General features: G+C 35.1%; 1 protein-coding gene across 2 annotated transcripts; it reads left to right on the top strand.

Annotated features, from left to right (window-relative positions):
- Positions 1–2,250: 2,250 nt before the first annotated feature.
- On the top strand, positions 2,251–19,946 carry LOC117115523 (squamous cell carcinoma antigen recognized by T-cells 3-like). 2 transcript variants are annotated; one of them, XM_033259373.1, is made up of 22 exons: positions 2,251–2,447; positions 5,427–5,553; positions 5,963–6,067; positions 6,589–6,773; positions 7,189–7,294; positions 8,405–8,529; positions 9,569–9,724; positions 10,088–10,400; positions 10,832–10,939; positions 11,647–11,709; positions 12,275–12,333; positions 12,439–12,548; positions 13,173–13,362; positions 13,903–14,160; positions 14,794–14,977; positions 15,604–15,734; positions 16,252–16,335; positions 16,713–16,829; positions 17,445–17,534; positions 18,063–18,146; positions 18,790–18,893; positions 19,267–19,946. In XM_033259373.1, the coding sequence occupies exons 1-22, from the start codon at positions 2,340–2,342 to the stop codon at positions 19,298–19,300; spliced, it is 2,841 nt and encodes a 946-aa protein (XP_033115264.1). In that variant the 5' UTR covers positions 2,251–2,339; the 3' UTR covers positions 19,301–19,946. The 2 variants fall into 2 exon arrangements, with proteins under 2 accessions (XP_033115264.1, XP_033115257.1); XM_033259366.1 differs by having other exon boundaries at positions 18,790–18,938; positions 19,199–19,946.
- Positions 19,947–20,122: the final 176 nt, after the last annotated feature.

The following is a 20,122-nucleotide window of genomic DNA, read 5'->3' as shown; positions in this document are numbered from 1 at the left end:
GATGTGAAAAAGACCCAAGTTTTTAATTTGACTAGTAACCTAATTATTTTTTTTGATGTATGTTTCGTTTCCATGCTAACTTGTTTCACTGTGTGCATGCCACACTGCACATAGTGTGTGGGCCTATATGCGTTAAGCTGGGCACTTACTGCGCGCAACGGTCGTCCGTCGGCCGATGCGATGCTATGAAGAACGCCACACGACGCGCTCAACGGATCGTTTTTAACAACGATCCGTTCAGATTGCTACCGACAATCAGCAGACGGCGTTGCGTCACCTATCGTTCACAAGGAGCGGATTTGGATTTGTCGAACGACGCAGTGAGTGCCCGGCATTATTCTTTCTTAAATAATCAAAAAAATTACAAGTTTCCATGGGACCTCATTTATGCAAAATATGTTTAATTGTTAATCAGTTCATTATGTATGTATTTTTATTTATTGCACATGATTTACTGATTGTTTTTGGAATTAGAGGTTTATAAAAGGATACTGTTGTGTGATTAATTCTGGTGCTTTCTAAGACGGAGTCGACGTTAAGGTAAATAAAACTTGAAAAAAAAAAACATTCCAAAGGCATGTTTGCATACATTTTTATATCATTTAAAACATCTTACTTGAATCTATTATACTGTGTATGATGATGGTGATCAGGCATACAGATTTCAAGAAAAATACAGAAACGGCGTGGTGTCCCTGTGCTTTTTTGCACACGTATTTGTGACATAGTTGTATGTACTTATTAAAACATTGATACAAACAAAAGTTGACAGTTATTTCATTTGAAACCAGTGTCAGTATAAACTTAGGTAAGCATGTGGTTAACATAAGCAAGAATTTAGTCCAATGAAACTGTTTATCATCTTGATACCTTCCGACGAAAATTGACCCTGCCGGCGTCACCACGGCGTCCCCACCGATCGATCTAACGTGACGTTGTTATGTTGGTGCTTTATAGATTATCGAGAATGGTAATATCTCCGAAAAAATACGTACGAAACATTTGCATGAAACTCCACTCGGGCTGCCTCGACTGACTCGACTCGAAAATTTCAATTCTGGAGGTCATCAACCAAAGATAAACGTCTACAAAACTTCTGAGATATAGGATTGCGGTCGCTGTCTGATTTTGAAAAAAACACATTGATGTTACCATGCTAATAATATAATGGGTCGTTTAAAACGACATAGGCCTATGTAATAGGCCTATTTGATTTCGCTGCACGAATAATAAAACGTGTTATTTGAATTTGAATTACAAACTCTGAACATTTTTATATTGTAGTTGGCCGCGGTTTTAGATAATTATTTAAAGTACCTGTGTATGATTTCTAAAAATTAAGGTAGGTAGTTTTGATTTTTGGTTACTTCCGTACTAAGACATAGGCCCTACCGGTAGTTACCAACCATCTCGCATCGTGCGGGACGGTCCCGCATTTCAAAGTGATTTTGGATGAAACGCGCATTTTGCAGAAATACATGGTGATCATAAATTTGTCACGCATTTAGCATGCACAAGTCTCTATGCGTGATAACGAATTATCACGAATTCAGTGGAAAATGTATTTAAAATTAGAAGAAATTTGTTTTATTAACGATATAAAAATGGTCATGCAGCACTGTGACTTGAGTCATTAGAGAGCCGCTTCGTTATCGCATCAAGAATAAATTCACCGACAAAATTTCTCTTTCTCTACCAAAACCCAACCAACCCGCACTATCTATGAGGCGCGGGCGGTCTTGCGAGTTAATTGCCACAACTGTTGATTATGTGAATAAAGGGCAGGGTTTTACCCCACCGGGGGTCTAGGGGGCCCTAGCGGCACTCGCCCGTCACGCATTTCAAATCTCTTAGGTTGGTAACTATGAAATTATTAAATGTAACTGTTATCTTTTAAATAAAAAATACGTCAAATCGGCTAAAGCACAAACAAAGGTACATAGGCCTAATTAGAATCAAATATTTAATTTAAGCTAACAAATACAACATATCCAAAACATCTACGTTATAGGCCTTATTAGGCCTATATTGAAAAAAAATATATAAACTTTTCACAAATTCGGCCAAATATAGTTTGGCCGTGACTTTTCAAACGTTACGGAAGGGCAAATTTTTATACGGCCAGATTTTTTGGGATCTGGCCGTCAAAAAGGTTCAATGGCAACCCTGAAATGCTGAAAATTACAAACGGTTTTTATTGCGCTATAATAATAATAATAATAATAAGAATGTAAAGAGCGACCTCAGCGTTTTATGTGATTGAAATCTGAAATATGGCTGCATCGTACGTCGTGTTTGATTCGAAATTGTTGCCGCGAATGTAAAAAGTCAGCTAAGTCATGGAAGAAACTATGGAATTAGAGGGAAAAACAAACGTAGGAGCGTCAGATTCTGAATCTTCAGATGACGAAGACAATTTAGTACAAGAGAAAGAATTGGCTGAGAAGGTTAGCCTGTGGCCTGGGGCTAGGCCCTAGCTAGGCTAGGGCTAGGCCTAGGCTAGGTAGCGTAGGATTTTATCCCTCTGCCTACAGACAGTGTCAGTACGTAACGTTGTAGGCTTTTTCCTGCTAGGCCTAGGCTTAGACCTAGTCTAGTGTAGCAGCCCGGCTGTGTAGGGTAGGCCAAGCATAAGTGAAGCAACGAGGTATATAATTCGTCCTACCGCCCTCCTGGCTGGGCCTGGGCTTAGTTGAAGCCCCATTCCTGGCAAAACTAGGCCTACCTAGGCCTAGGCCTAGGTCTACACTAAAAAAAAAAAGATTTTTTTTTTTTTAGAAAAAAAGCACATGCATTAGGCCTAGACCTACTCTATTAATTAATATTATAAACAATTGAATTGAAAAATATTGGCATAAATTTTAGTTTTAAGCAAAAGGATAAAAAAAAGAGAATTATTATTAGAGACTATATCTCATATAGGAGATTAGCCTACCATTTTCTCGATGACTTCTTCGTTACTAGGCAAATTCAGAGGTTCTAGATCGCATCTGCTGTGTATACTTTATACTTATACTTTTGTGTATACTAGTATACAGTCGTGCGTTGGAGATCTCATGATATTTTAATTCATCCCACAATTAATTTTAAAAAAAATTAATTAATCTGTTTTACTGAACTATAATCGCTGATACGATCATGAGCGATAAAGTGTGGCCTCTCTAATGAGATTAGTTTTTGAACTTCGCATCTTGCACACTGCTCTCTATCGAGTAGGCCTGAGATGTTTTTGTTTAATTATCAAAATATTGGTCAGAATCATTTTTTTAACAAATTTGAAATAATTCCAATGAAACATTATATTTCACGAGTGTCAATACTAGCAACGGAGAATATCATGTCAGCCGTAACAGAACCTAAATTGAGGTAAGGCCTAAGCCTAGCAGTGTTGCTAGGCTAATGTTTCTGGCGCCTACAGTACTATATTTCTTCGCAGACGTATCTTAAAATCAAACAAAAAAAAGTCATCTGCGTTATTTTTTGTGTGGAACACAAAAATCAAATTTCAGACTTATTTTACATTTTTTTTCATGTTTAGGAATGTCTAAATTCAGTTAAACCAGCAATTCCGTATTATGTTTATAAATCTTTAACATATAAAAATCAGATTTTTCTAAGAACTGAAATTTTGCCGGGAATAGGGTTTCAAAAAGGTAGTGACTTGTTGGGAAATTCACTTGTCGACCTGTCTGATTACTGATAAGTTTTTTTTTAGTCTGCAGACTAGCAACTAGGAGTCAGACTGTAAAGGCCTGCACAGGGAATGTATCTTTTGCGCTAAAATTAGGCCTAGACATAGAAATCTGTCATCGCATTTTGGAAAATACGGGCCGATTTTTAATAATAATATAAAGAATTTCTATAGCGCCTTTCCAAAAAAAAAAGATCAAAGAAGCGCTTTACAATCTTCTTACAAACAAGTGAGTTTTAAGAACTTTTTTAAATGCTTCCAAAGAGTTTGATTCTCTAATTTCTTTGGAAGATCATTCTAAAAACTAGGCCCAAATTTAGAAAAAGCATTTTCGCCAGACACCCGTCTTACAAGACGGTTCTTTAACCTAGTGCGATCACTTCAGACCTAAGACCACTTTTACCACATTTATAGATGTTAATATCTTTCAGATAACCAGGTGCTTGATTATTCACACAATTAAAAACATGTAATAAAACCTTAAATACAATTCTGCTCTTTACAGGTAGCCAGTGTAATTCATTTAGTAGAGGTATTGCACAAATGGACCTATTAACTTTAAAAATTAGTCTGGCCACAAGGTTCTGAAGCCTCTGTAAACGTGACATGTTCTTTTGCAGAAATCCCAACTAATAGTGAATTACAGTAATCCAATCGTGATAAAACCAATGACCTTGTGGCTTCAGTACAAGTTTTATTATCAAGAAATTTGCGAATTTTTGATAATCCCCTCAAATAAAAATTAACAGTACGGCAGATAGAATCAACATGGGATGTCATATTAAGATTAGGGTCAAATATTACACCAGGATTTGTGTGCATTTGGCATTGCCAAAAATTAGGCTATGACCCACAGTACAGTGTTTCTACTTAATATATAAAACCAAGGTATTATGCAGTAAGTTAAGATTTTCGAACATATTTTCCAAGCAATTTACCACGCAAGTTTGAGCTAATTTTCTTGGGTGGTTGGCAAAATACCACTGTTGATTTCAAACTCAGAAACAGCACTGGTGGTGGTAAGAGTATATGGGTTCACAGTACATTTCAGGTCAGCTACTAGGCTACTAACTACCAGTCATGCCATGAGGTAACAAAATTAAATATTTTTAATTTTACATTTCAATTGTTTAATTTGTAAAGTATATTAAGTAAGTACTGTAATTAAATTAAAGTAAAAAAATTTGAAAGTGAAAAAAGAAATTCCCTGTCAATTTTCGGACAGTTAAATGATGACTTAATCCTGTATTTATTTCCATCCTTAAATTGGCTAGTTAGCAATAGATTTTTGTAGTAAAGTGTCATATAAATTGGTGAAAACTACTTTTTTCCGATCTGTTTCTTGTCAGAAACTAATCATTTTTGCTTTTAGATAGCTATTAAAAATTTTATTTGAGTTTTTGAGGTATTGACTGTTTTAAAAAGTCACTATTAAAAGAATTACCTCTTTATACGATATACCTAACTTCAACTGGCATCTTTCAGCGCTTTGAGTCTATTTTTTGCATTAGTCGCTTTATAAAAGTATTCTTATTATTATTATTATTATTATTATTATTATTATTATTATTATTATTATTTTCCTGTATTTTAATAGTGTAATTGTACGTAATTAACCCACTCTAGGAGCCACATTTGTTATATTTAGTGGATTAGTTGGAAAGTTTTGGTATAGTTTCCCAAGTTGTTGAGAACTGCACCTATTGTAATTGTGTTGCAATGTTGTATATTTCAGATTGCAGAAAGTCCATATGTATATGACAATCATGTAAAGCTAATCGAATTGATGAAAGAGACTGGTGAGTTAGAAAAACTGAGAGATGCAAGGAACGCTATGGCCAAGATATTTCCACTGTCCGAAGGTAGTGTACTGAAATATTTTGAACATTTTGAAAATTCCAAATTATTTTTAAGCAATTATTATAACTGTAAAACCAATGATATCCCTGGAGCAGTAAGCCTACCTAGGCTTGCCTTGGCATATGGTAGCTAGCCTAAACATTTGAAGGGTACCGTAGGAAATTAATTGAAAAATCTGGCGAAACCCTCCAAAATTGGGAGCTCTAGCAGAAATATAGACTAAAAAACATAACTGTAGTTATCTGCATCATCATGTTTAAAAAATGACTGGAAATTGTAGAATCTTGAAAATAAAAGGCTGCAAAATATTTCAAATTGTAAAATCGCAAAAAATAAGGGGCTCTACAGTAATCAGTATCCTTTTAGCTATTTGTTAAATAATTTATTAAAATGTTAAATTTTAATTTGTAGATTTGTGGCTGGAATGGGTACAAGATGAGGTCAAGCTAGCTTCTTCAGAAGATGACAAACAGATGGTACTTGAGGTGCTGGATAGAGCTGTATCTGACTACCTTTGTAAGAATATTTTTTTTATGTTTTATTAATTATATTAATAATACATATTTTGTTGTTAGTGAATTTTTCAATTAATTTTAAAGATGTAAATTAATAATACTTATATTTTTATATATAATATATATTTTATATATAATAAATATTTGAAATTAATTTTATTGTATAATGTTGCATATTTTAAAAGTGTATTGTATATCTTTTTATCTAAACCGCATTGAACAAATGTAGATCTGAAAATGCGCTATTATTTAATTTATTATTTATTATTTAATGTGATTTAATGTGGTCAAAAATGCCAGTGCATGTGTGGGATTTGTCCTGTACCTCACTGGCACCTTACACAACTCCCTGAGCCCTGGGGCAGGAGAACCTGAAGAAGACTAAGCCAGGCACCTCAAGTCTTTCAGTTACGTCACTGTATATGTTGCATTGTTATTGATTGTTTTTCTGTGTTTGGAATGTACTTCCATCCTTTTTCTATTTTCTGTTAATTGCTTCATGATTTCTTTATTATTTGGTAGCTGTTGATCTTTGGCTTGAGTACTGCCAGTTTACCATTGGTGGCATTGGAACAGATGTGGGACTTGCTAAAGCACGGGATACATATGAAAGTGCAGTCCGTGTTGCTGGGCTACACGTTACTCGCGGTTCACTAATATGGGATTCTTACCGCGTTTTTGAAAATGCCATTCTGCAAAGTTTGCAGGTTTGTATTTTAAACTTCATATTGGCAAGTAAAACATTTTCCTTGAATCACACTGTCATACCGGTCTCTTATACACATCTAGATGTGTATAAGAGACAGCTTTCAGCGCTTTGAGTTGTATATACATATATACTCTCTTTTTCAAAGAAAGTATATAATGAAAATAAGTGTTCCTATGTGGACAAACAACAACATTTTTTCACACAAATGTTGATAAAATTGTAAATGGATAGGAGTGTATTTTGCCCTAGCCCTACCTGATGTATTTTCATACCGAATACTCAGTACGTACCCAAATATACAAGTGATTCAGGTTGGAATCGAACCCAGGACCTCCAAACTAGCATGGTATCATAGTGTAGATGGAGTTTTTACACTGCATATTTAGAGACTTATTATTTGTTAATATCTGCAGCCTCAAATTGGAGCTGTGCAGACCAGTGACCAGCAGAAGAAACTACAAGAACAAATAGAGAGGATTGAGAGAATATTCAGACGACAGCTTAGTACGCCTCTTCTGAGTAAGTAAATATAACATCAAACATTTACTATTACCGTAAATGCTTGAATAAGCACCACTTTGAATAAGCTCTACACCAAACCTGATTTTCTTTTAGCTAAGCACCACAGCGCTTATTGAGAGTAATATTACCCTGTGTGTAATGAAACACTTTGAAAAACAAGGTTTTAATAAAATGTATACAGTGTTAAAATAGATAAATAAATAACACAATGAAGACATCTATTGCGATGACAGGGGACCTATGATAGATCTGCTGAACTATGGGATTATGTGAGATACGTAAAATGGCAACGGGCATGGAAAGTGCTATGCCACTATTTTTTTTTATAAGCACCACTTTCGAATAGCGCTGCACTTGAATAAGTGCCACAACTGAATCCTCAAAAAATTTTATAGGCGCTGCAGCGGCAGTTTGGCGCACCGGTTGAGGCTCGGAATTTCAATCGTAAGGTCGGGGTTTCGTTTCTCCGCTGTGCAGATTCGCTTGTGTCCTTGAGCAAGGCACTTTAGCTACATTGCTTCAGTCCGCCCAGCTGTATCAATGGGTACCAGCAACCTGCTGGGGACTAACCTGCGATGGACTAGTGCCCCGTCCAGGGGGAGTACAACTCTCATCCGCTTCACACTACAGAAACAAGCTCCAGCCCTATGAGCCCCAGTGGCTCGGAAAGGATAGCAGCGCTTATACCAGCATTTACGATACTACTTTTTAAAAGAGCAAAAAAAGAATAATATGTGCTACTATATAGATGCAGAGTATCATATAGTACATGAGTTAATAACTATTATACATCATTCCTCAATTCATCTGACTGCGGTTTGGCGCAGCAGGAACGGTTTGGTTTCTCAACTTCGAGGTCAGGGTTTTAATTTCAGGACACTATATCTGTCTTGCTTCTCTCTACACAGGAGTATATGAGTGCCTGGTGCAGTTGTCTGCTACTGCACCAATATGACAGCAACACTTAAAGCATGTGGACCTGAAGACCAGGAAAACACATTACAAATGACACTTTATCTTCAATGTTATTTTACTATTCTTCAAGCAGTATTCGTCATATGGAAAACAACTATCGCTTACTAACTGCACCACTCTTTAAATTTACAGATATGGAAGAGACATATCAAGAATTCCAACAGTTTGTAACAGATGGTGTTCCAAAAGATCTGACAGATAAATACAACAAAGCTTTATGCCAACTAAAAGCATACAATAAGTATGAAGTAGCTCTAGTGAGTGATTAATTTTCACTGTTATTATTATTTAAAAAGAGGCAGTGGCTATTGTTACACCAGTCTTGGTCCAATTCCTAATTCTGATTCGATGCCAGTGGCGGATCCAAAAACTTGAAATAGAGACGGGCCCATGGAAGGACTTTGAGACTTAAATTTGAATATTACAGTAGTTTCTTTTTTTTTCTCATTTCATTCTTATTTTATATAATTTTGAAAAATTTGATTCAGGAGGAGGTGTGGGCAAACTCTCCCTCTCCCTGAATTTGCCACTAGATGTTATCGTATGTATGGATTGGGACAATAACATCCAATCAGAATTAGCTATTGGTTTACGACTGGTGCAAAAATAGTCACTGCCTAAAATATACTGTTTGTTGAAGATATTCATGTGGTTTGCAGATACGATATAAACAAAATTTCAATTTTAACAAACCATGTAATAAACTGACCTTACTGACAGTTTTGATGTTCCTTTCACTAACATCATCTTGAGTCGCATAATACAACCCTGCTGTTAAGCGTCCAACACCTTGTGCAATATGCTTGAAAATAGAGCCATCACTCCAAAGATGATGCCTGTGACAGGAACAGGGTCAGTTTATTACTTGGTTTGTTAAAATTAAAATTGTTCATACACTGTTTGTTGTAAAACCTTAATAAACCTTTGGAAAAATATATTAATAATAACAAGCTACAACATCTCACTTTGATCATTTTTGCCTCTGTAATGATTTCATTGAAAGCAATAAATATTACTTATTACTCAGGGTTGTAGCTGAAGAAAACTAAGGATTGATGATAGACATTTTGAGGGTGGGTGCATGATAACATTAGTAAACTCTAAATAATAAGAGTGGATTTTAAGGTGGAAAAGTGGGTTAATAAGAGCAGGTGGAGGGCCAGGAAATTAGCTTTAGACTGGGTGGAAAACTTCAAGGCTAGGTGGCCCCACCAACCTCCGCCCATCATAACTACATCCATACTTACAATCAATGCTGGAATCTTTTAATGAATTCTAAACGGTTTATTTCACCAGAGCAAAGCAGAATCTCCAAGGTTAGCCGAGTATGAGAACTACATCAGAGCAATCAAGTCTAAAGGCGATGTTGGCAGGCTCCAGTGCCTCTATGAACGGGCTCTCGTTGAAAACTGGCAGAATCCAGCGATGTGGAAGGCTTACACTGAAGCCATGGTGAGAAGTCATTTCCAGTTTAGCCGATCATATGTTTCTTTAATAAGTAAAAACAAAACAATTGACTTCAAAATTTATATGAATTTAGTTTTAAAGCTTTTTTATTTTTAATTATTTTTATGTACTATTGTTTATTTTAATATCATTAAATGATCTAATTATATATTTGTGTATTGTTCAGATATTATATTGTCTATTGTAAAGGAAGTGGAGGCTACTTAAAATGTATAAACTGAGAATGGTTATAATATATTCCCCACCCCTCCCCCATTCCTCCCACCTCATTCCTCACATTTGTTTCCTGTTTTACTTAAAGTACTTTACACAGCCATTTGATTTCGTTAGCAATTTTTTTTTTTCTAGGATGATGATTATCGAGCCAATCATGAGAAGGTGTTGAAAGATGATGAGAATAAATTTTATCGTTACCATCAATCTCTTGGCAGCAAGGAAACAAGGCAAGATATACAGACTACAGATGAAGATATGAAAGTGGACAGCAGTCTCCAGAAAAGTGATGAAGGTGGCACTGAAGAAGAAAGAAACCAGATAGATGATCAGTCACTCCTCATGATCCATAAGAGAGCTGTCAGGAATTGTTCCTGGTCAGCAGCTCTTTGGGTCGGTTACCTACAAACTTTAGAAAGAGTGAAACAATCGCATAGTGAAATACAAGGTATTGTATATTGCACATAATGAATGATAATGTAGATTATTCTGTATATAATACAATACTCGTAAATTAAATTGTTATTCATTGTCAAATAGATTAACAACCAACAAATTGAACCAATTATTTTTGGAAGTTAACAGCATCTTCCAAAAGCTTTTTCTAGAATAACCCAATTAATAATTATGGGTAATAAAACTGGGGCAGTATAATGTGAGTACAGTATAGCAATCTATGGTACCAGTTTCATATCTTAGTATAGTCCTTTTTGTCACAAAGCATTGAATAATTTTTGGTTGAAAAAGAATGTAAAACTAGCCCCAACATAGCCCTCCTATTGTTTTTTTTTTTTTTTGCTCCATTAAGTACCAACTTGCTGATGGATGCCAGCTATATAAATTTAACATTGCATCCTGTACACTATACTCTTGTTGCAGGAGTGTTTGAGGATGCGATTTTGGCTGGTTTCAGTAGTTCTGGTGAATACCTAGATGTTTGGACAAGTTATCTTAATTACCTGAAAAGACGAATTGAATGGAAAACAGGTATGCACTGTTTGCTTTTTTTATATTTAAAATATCATCTTGTCTGGGTCTTATATTCCTCAATGCCCCCCCCCCCTCCTTTATTAGAAGCAAAATTAGGAGGTGTGGTTGCTTGTTGTAGGAGCTGCCAAGTTCTTATTGTGGTTCAGATTAGTAACCATGAATCATGGTTCCCATTCTCATGCATCATGTTTGTGGGGCTTCCTTGTTTTTTCTTCACAAATCTTGGAAAAATTAAGTCATAATATTAACAGCTTTATTTGAAATTTACATTTTGAATCAATGACACACACCATGTAGTGCACTCATAGTGGTAATATAAATTTACAAAACAAATAATAACATTAACAGAATATGCAATAAATATCATCATTTTTGTACAAATATATTGTTGTTTTTGAACATTATAAGTTATTGATGTTCCTATCAGCTTTTTGCATTATGCACTATATAAATGCAGATTTTATATTATTATTTCTTATCATCATCATCACGATCATTATCAACGTCATCATTATTTCATCATCATCATAATGCTCATCATCATTATCACCACCATCATCATCAACTTACCACTTCATGTCTACTGGAACACAAGACCTCCACTTATGTATTTGAAACAGTGACAGAGCCTTTGGCTCATCTTCCTTCTTCAACTCTCCTTTATCATGAGTTTCAATTCTTTTATGTACATTCTTTTGTCACAGGTGGAGCTCCTCTGCAAGAGTTTCGAGATACCGCACAGAGAGCCATTGACTTCTTGAGTCGTTGTAAGTAATGAAATTTGGCATCGAATAATATACCTCCTTAGGAGTTGGCTGCTTGATTGAATGTGTGTGTCACAAAGGAAGTGCTTAAATATAATACTTATACTACTTATGATTAATTGAATTGGATTTATTTGATGTGAACACAAAGAATAACCCACGAAAGTCTGAAGACTTATTTCCATTAGGGTTCTTCTGGTGGTGATTGGGCAGTACACTTTGTGACAATCCCCTGCTCTTTTCCTAAGAGTTTACTGTGTCCTTTAACATGTACATGGGCCATATTGAGCACAGGGCCAAGGGCTTAAATGTCTCATTCGAAAGATGGTGCTCTTTTATATATCCATGCATTTCAGCCTGCTAGCTGAAACACAAGGAGAGCAGTGGATGGAATTGAACCAGGTATCAAAGGATCTCTACGATTCCGCGAACTTACAATGGCTACAACATTTCACCCGACTCAGCTAAGCCGCCTTTCTAATGCTGTTTTTGTTGTTGTTGGTATGTGAATAATGTACTGGATAAATTTACACGAGTTATTAAATTAATTATTTGCATATATTGACAGACTTTGGTGATCAGGGTGATGAACTGTGTACATTGCAGAGGTACTGGGCCAAAGTTGAGGTGAGAATAATTTTCCCTGTATCCATATGCTCTGTAGTGTCATGTTATGTATCAATCTTTATTTGATAAATTATGCTTTGTTACTCCAATATATATTTTTTTTAGACCCATTACAATAACAACCTTGAATGTGGTAGAGAACAGTGGTCGAAGATTCTAGAATCCAACAATGGTTATAAAGCAGAATATTGGCTTGAATATTACCAATTTGAGCTGTAAGCATTTTCCCAATTGTTTATATTGGCTTGTTTTATTTTTACATCTTATTATAAATTATATTTAATGCTTCATTTATTTATTGTTGCAAGTATGCATAAGAGAGTCTATTTCGTCAATACTTAATCTGAATGAATCAACATATGCTTGTTTTCTTTCAGTACAGTGTTTTATGTATTATTAGCGAATAAATGTCTGAGGCATTTATTTGATGGAGGCTTTTATTTTTTTGTTGTAAAGTGGATACATACGTACTCAAATGAGCTTCCCTTTATTTTACTGTAAATGTGTAATTACATCACATAATTACCTTCAAAATGTGTTCTTACAGTACGTGATCATAAAGACTTATTGATCTCAACCAGGTTAGAAAATATGTAATTCTACTGGAGATACACCAATAATTGAATATGTTGAGAATGATGTTGCTTTTATTAGGTTTGTTTACGGTCATTTAGGGGGTGTTTATTCGAGAAAAAAATATATGCCTCTGGGCTTTTCTTTGAGGGAGGCATTTATTCCAAATGAGGCTCTAGAAGGGTAGTTTATTCAAAGTGGGGTGTTTATTTGAATAAATACAGTAATTATATACACATTTGGTTAAAATATAACATTATCTTTAGAAAATATGGAGATCTTCAGACATGCCGTGAAGTGCTACAACAGGCTGTTGATCTAGAGACCGACTGGCCGCAGAAGATCTGTGAAACTCTACTCAACTTTGAGCGGGAGTATGGCTCGCTGAATTCATATGAGGAGGCTGTGTGCAAAGTGCAGGCCATTCTTGAAGCTGCGGAGAAATACAGAGCGAAGGTTGTGACTCATACCTTTAAATCATTGTGTATTGGTTGCAGCTACAGCTTTTAAATTAACACAAAATTTGTCAGGATTCATTAGACCATGCTGGGGGTGGATCCAGACATTTGTAGGAGGTGGGGTCCAGAAATATTTCACTCCTTTGTAGATTGACAAAAGTTTAACATCGGGGAGAAATTGTGAGAGGTTGTCTTCTCCAAATTGCCAGATGATTATAAGTCTTAAATTGGAAACTCTGTTTTCTGTTATATTTTCTGAACTCTCTTCTGTCTTGTCTTCCTCCCAATTTTGAGACACTTATGTTTAATGTGTAATATAAGTCAAAAATATTTTGATTAAGATTCAATTGAAAATTATTCTCATAAATGAGCACAAAAAACAGCTGCTGGGTGTTTACCAACATTTGTACAAAAATGTTTTTTCCACTTAAAAAAGGGCAGTCTTAAATCTCAGGGTGTGGGGGTGGTTCTGGACATCGCCGACCACCACCTCTGGATTCGCTAGATTAATACATAATTTTGTTTATTAATTTTATAGGCAGCAAAGAAAGCAGAAAAGAAATTTTCCAAAGGTGGCAACAAAAACTGGCAGAGTAAAAGCAAACCAGATTATGAGGGTAGAGTCCAATCAGAATGGAAGAAACAAGAAGTCATTGGGAAGGAGGGACAAGAGGCACAGAAAAGAGGTAAAGGGAAAAAGAACAAGGCAAGAAAGAAAAGGGAACGTCAGAAAAGTAATGAAAAAACAGAAGAAGGGTCTATTGAGACAAGTAAAAGAGAATCGACAAAAAGAAAGGTAATAAACCACTGATTAGTGTTACTATTTGTTTTTAATACACACACTATTCCTGCATTGCTCACAAAATAGATTGATTCAGAATTTTTATGTTTAATACATTTAAAAGTAAAAGGAAATTCTTCGGGAGCTGTTGTGGCTTATAAGGCTGGAGCTTACTGCCAGCTTTTGTAGTGTAAAGAGTGGATACCCCTGGATGGGATGCAAGGACACAAGCAAAATGCTCATCGAGGGACTGATACTCAGAGTTTGAGGTTGGCAAACCAATCCATTCCCACAGCAACAAACAGCTTCTAAAGCTTTAAAGTAGTGTAATGTAATAGATCTTCAGTTCCCTGATTATATCAAATTTATAGGCAATGGTGCACAATGTTAAATCTTCTCAATTTGTTTGCTTTTTTTATGTACAGTAATGTAATTAAAAAAAATATTTATGTTGAGAATATTCTTATGATGCTGTAAGACAGATTAGTTCTATATCCCACCAGATACCCATTTAACTCAAGGGAAGAAAGAAGCAGTGTAGTGAAGTACTCACATTTAAGTAATAAATGTCCTTGGGTATATTTGTTGGAAGGATATTTTTCCCATTACAGTTTTTTTTTCATAACATTTCTAATCTTCAATTTTCAGGCTGAGACAGAACCAGAGGTATCAGCTAAGCAGGCTAAACTGGATGAAGAAGGTTTTAAGGTACCAACCCTCCTCATGTCTCCGACCCCCAAGTCGCCCACCAAATCAGCCCAGAAACAAGCACCTGTCATGCAACCACCACCTATCACACAACCGCCACCAGAACCAACATCATCGAAGGAGGGTAAGTAAACAATTAATTCAAACACAGGTTCTATTCTAATACTATTTAGTCATTCACAACTAATTTGTGGTTACTCTATATATAGAAATAGTGTGAAACTTTCAGTATACAACATGCAAATTAACATGTGCGTATATGAGTTTTTTCATACGTCTCTATAAGTCAGAGGTGGGAAAATTGCAGCCCAACGACTTCCTTGCTGCCCGTAAAAATACATTAAAAATCCTATGTGTGCGGTCCGCCATTGATCACCTGTAAAATGTAATATTAAAACTGAATATAAAGCAGTATAAAAACAATGTATGAAGGTTTTTGGAAGCACCCTGGAAACATATAAATATGGGTGCTACTCTCAGTGTTAAATCAAAAATTCCCTCCGACCCATTTTTATGCCCACCTCTGCTATAAGTGTTTGAAAAATTTTCTTGGGGACTTGCAACAAAGACAATGAAATACCACCAATAAAACAGATCAACATACTTGGTTTGTTTACATATGTTTCAACTTATTAGTTAATAATAAACATTGTAAATTTATGGTGCCTTGGCTTTGGTATTATGATATAAAGAGTGCAATATATGTTTCAATGATAAATTACTTATGCAATTTATTCGCTTTTTCTTCAGTAATAAAGGATAATACTACAGAGACTTTGCCAAAGGAGGCTGGTCATAGCTACAATGACAACCTGACAGTGTTTGTGAAAAATCTAAGTTATAACATAACAGATGAAAAGATACGCTCTGTATTTAATCAAGTAAGTGGTAGATAACAAATTTCCATCATCTCATGGTATATATTTGTGAAATTGAACATAACAACCAGAATACAGTTCACTTAGTAATTGTGACAATTATAATGTAGTATGGTTAGATTTATGTATCACTTTATTGCGAAACAGTCTCAAAGTGCTCAAGGTGTAGACTAGCTCTTACAGTAACTTGCTTCTCCCCTATGGTACTCTTCATGTCATGTAAACCGGTACCACCTGTATGGACCAGTACATTGGGGTAACCACCTAATCGTCTCGAAGGATGTAATGTGTTCATTAGCCAAATTGCGTACACTGGGCCTACGGTTTGTAGTCCTTATTCAAGAAGTCTTGTTCCTCCACCTTAGACGGGCGTGCCATTCAAACCAACACCGATATTATTGCTGTACATTGTGCCACCCCGCCCTAACCGCCTAGCCATCCAACTCGCCTATATGTCAATCAATGTCATTTATACACAAAATATTGGATCACTATTATTGTTGTCAATTGTCTTTCCCAGTGTGGAGAAATTACTGATGTGAGGATGAAGGTTGGAAACAAAAACAAGTTCAGAGGGTTTTGTTATGTGGAATTTAAAGACGAGGTATGTGCAATTGCACTTAAATCAATACGTTTGCTGTCAGGGATTTCGGGTTCACATCTGACAGGGTTAGCTGAGGGCGCCAACAATGCGAGTTCATGTTCCTACCTGTCCAAACATACTATTGTATTGAACATAAAATCGCAGGCAGTGGTTGCCAAAACACAAACTCTTGCCCTGGAGGTTTGTTCACATTTCATTACAGTTGATAGGAATGACTTTCTTGATGATGGCGCCCTTTATGCCTTGACATATGGGTGATAACTAGGAAAAAAGGCTTGGCAGTCAATGTATTAACATGTAATGTGTAATCTACTGTTGTATCAACTTATGTCACTGTATGAAAACAGTTTCTTTAAACATTTTATTGTTCCATTTAGGCATCGGTAGTGAAGGCTTTACAGCTGGATCGTCATGAAATCGATGGGCGCCCTTTATATGTTGACCCTAGTGTAGACAAATCAAAAGGTGATAAACCAAAGGCGAAACAGTTCAAGGTAAAATCATTTATGATTGATATAATCTGTAATGTGTAAATCTAGTCTCCTATTCAACTGGTGGTAGTCATAAAGACAAACATGAATTCATTAGTCTATTTTGTGAATACTTAGTAGATAAACAACTTAATTCAAAGTCCCTCTTATGGAACTTACCTCTTGAAATAAATGGAAGCACCCATGTCATTTATACACAAAGCCCTGTGAAACACCTAATCAATTCATGATTTTCATGGAAATTATAACTGATCCTGAAGAGGAAGGTAAGGGAGTGTATCCAGGCACTGTAAGCATCTCACTCAGATTAACAACAGCCTACTAATTTGTCTAATTTGCACTACCATGGTGTTTATGTTTTATGAATAAGAGGGTAAAATGTCAGTAGGCAGAGCTTATTCACACCTGCAAGCAATGAATAGATTCAATAGTGAAAATAACTTGTCTTTCATATATTCTAATTTTATAACTATGATTAGTTTTGAATTTGGACATCCTTGTAGACCAGTATGATTGTATTAAAAGAGCTTGAGATTAAAGGTACAGATACTGTATTACTTCAGCATTCCTGTTTTATACTATTATGGCAAGAATGACACAGTGTTTTTCTTTTGACAGTGGGACACAGGTCTTGACCAGAAAAAGCTCTTCATCTCCGGCTTACCAAGAACCACCACTAAAGAAGACCTTCAGGAAATGTTTGCGAAGGTTTGTAATAATTTTACATAAAATAAGTGACAGTGATTTAGTTGCGGCCCACGAAAATAGGTTTGGCCAATCATCTTTGGCTAGAAAAAAACCTTGTTTTTTACAGCCAGATATTGATCATCTGTAAAAAGTAAATATTAAAACTAAGCATAAAGTTGTGCAAAAGCAGTCCATGAATGTTTCTGAAGCACACTGGAAACATCAAAGTTGGGTGCAGCCCTCAGTGTTGAATTAAAAATTCACTTTGGCCCTCCAACCCATTTTTATGCCCACTTCTATGTTAAAGTAACCATCAAGCCAACTTGCTCTATTCATTTCCCAGTTAGGACAGTTTTATCTGTGAAACTTACAAGCAACTATTTTTAAATATGCTCGTATCATCATCATTTCCATTGCCGTGTATGAAGATCTATTACTATCATCATTTTTATTATAATTTTATTATTTTAAATTAATAAAAAGTGTAATGTGAATTAAATACTATCAACCTGTAATGTTGTAGAGCATTGTTGTTTTTTTACATTTCAGTATGGGACTGTAAAAGACGTGAGGATTGTTACCTACCGAAGTGGCGTACCAAAAGGACTTGCATTTGTGGAGTATGAGAAAGAGGTAAGCATCCAATCCCTTTGTCTGGATTGAGGTAGAATCTGGTCTCTTCTAAAGTAACCAGGTGATGGCAGTATTCAGAATGATGATATTGATGGTGATGACATTTAAGAAATGAGGATGAGGATTATGGTAATGATGATGAACATGATGGTAAGACAACAGTGATGATTACAGTAACAGATATAGTGATGATGATATTGGTGATACTGATGGAGATGGTGATGATATAGTAGATGGTGATGATGTTAGTGATAAAAAAAAAATTACAGTGGTGATGATGATCATGAATTGACTTGACATGCCTTTATTCAGTATACAACAACATCAATTCAATTTAATTCAATTCAATTTATTACAAAATTCCACAAATCATGGCCCGGAGGCTAAATTGCATGTAAAATTACAACACTAAATGGCAAATAACAATGATTTTCTTGAAAGTTAATACATGCTTAAAAATAGGGAAAAGATTAAAAATTGAAGTCAATAAAATGTGATGAATATCACATCATTATCATCATGATCATGATGGTGATAATGATGGTGTTGATACATTGATACTAATGGTGTTAACATTGATAATTGAGATGGTGATGATGTAATGATGAAATTATTCAATCTCTCGTGCATATTTTCTCGCTAGAGTGAGGCATCAAGTGCAGTCTTAGGAGCTGATGGCACTGTCATAGGCGAGCACACTATTGCTGTTGCTATTAGCAACCCTCCTTCAAGAAAACCACCTTCAGACTCAACTAAAGAGGGTGCTGCACAACCAGTTTCCCTTGGAGCAAAGTAAGTTGCAATTTTTTCTAATTATAAATAATCTTATAAGTCTTATACAGTAATTCTAATTTCTTTGATAACTTAGTAATATAAGAAAGTATAATACATACTCCAAGTATTGAACTTGGTGTATGTATTATACTTTCTTATCTGAGATTAATCAGTGGACGGTTCGGTATTTAGTAATATAAAAATAGTAAATGTAAATTATGATATTAGGAGGTGTAATATTAATGATAATAATGATGATCTTTTTCTTGTTATTACAGAGGTATTTCAGGACCAAGAGGCAAGAGTAGAACGCAAATATCACTCGTTCCAAGGGCTGTACAGCGCCCTCAACCTACAAAAACTGTGAAACAAACAACTGAAACATCAGCAGCAGATGCAACAGAAGAAGCTCTTGAAACATCAAAGCCTAAATTGACGAATGCTGACTTTGCTAAAATGTTGTTGAAAAAATAGCGAAGCTTCATTGAAACAAAAAAAAAAAGACATTGTCAAAAGTGACACTTCGAGAAAGATAAATTTTACTTTTCGAGAAGATTTTAAAAGAAGATAATTTTAAGAGAGATTCATTTTTTAAGTGTAATCAATTAAAGTGCCACAGTTCTGTCGTAGAGATTCTGATAATTTTCTGATTACTGCAACCATTTTATGATAAAATATTCTTATTACCTGCTACTATGTTATACTGTAATTATTATTGTGATTATTATTATTTAGTAATAAAAATAATATTTTTATTATTAATTTTATTCTTTTATTTTTTAAGTAAATACTTTCAAGAGGATGATATTTTTTATCTTGACTGGTTATCTCTTATAATATATTTCATCTTCTCAGTGGTTACATTTACCTATGTTGTTTACAGTATATGAGACAGTTTTAAAGAGAATCTGTTTTGTAAAAAGCAATATTCATTTAACTACTATTGCAACCTGCATTTTAAGCCTTTTTTTGTATGACATCAGTCGGGGTAAATATTCTTTTTATTAAATGCCTAAAAATATTTTATACTTGTTTGTTTGTTGACATGGCCAAAGTGGGCTTTGTTAGGTGTCAATTAATATGCTTCTAAATAGGTCCATGGTGCGTATTTGAAGAACACAAATGAAACAACACAATATTGATTGTGGTTAGAATTTCATACGTAAAAATGCACTTATATATCCTCAATTACATTCGTATGT

This window comes from Anneissia japonica, unplaced genomic scaffold (assembly GCF_011630105.1).
Source record: "Anneissia japonica isolate Jap-2015-1 unplaced genomic scaffold, ASM1163010v1 scaffold199_len4679917_cov187, whole genome shotgun sequence".
NCBI lineage: Eukaryota > Metazoa > Echinodermata > Crinoidea > Comatulida > Comatulidae > Anneissia > Anneissia japonica.
Note: the sequence above shows the minus strand (reverse complement) of the source record. Positions and strands in the feature narration are given on the sequence as shown.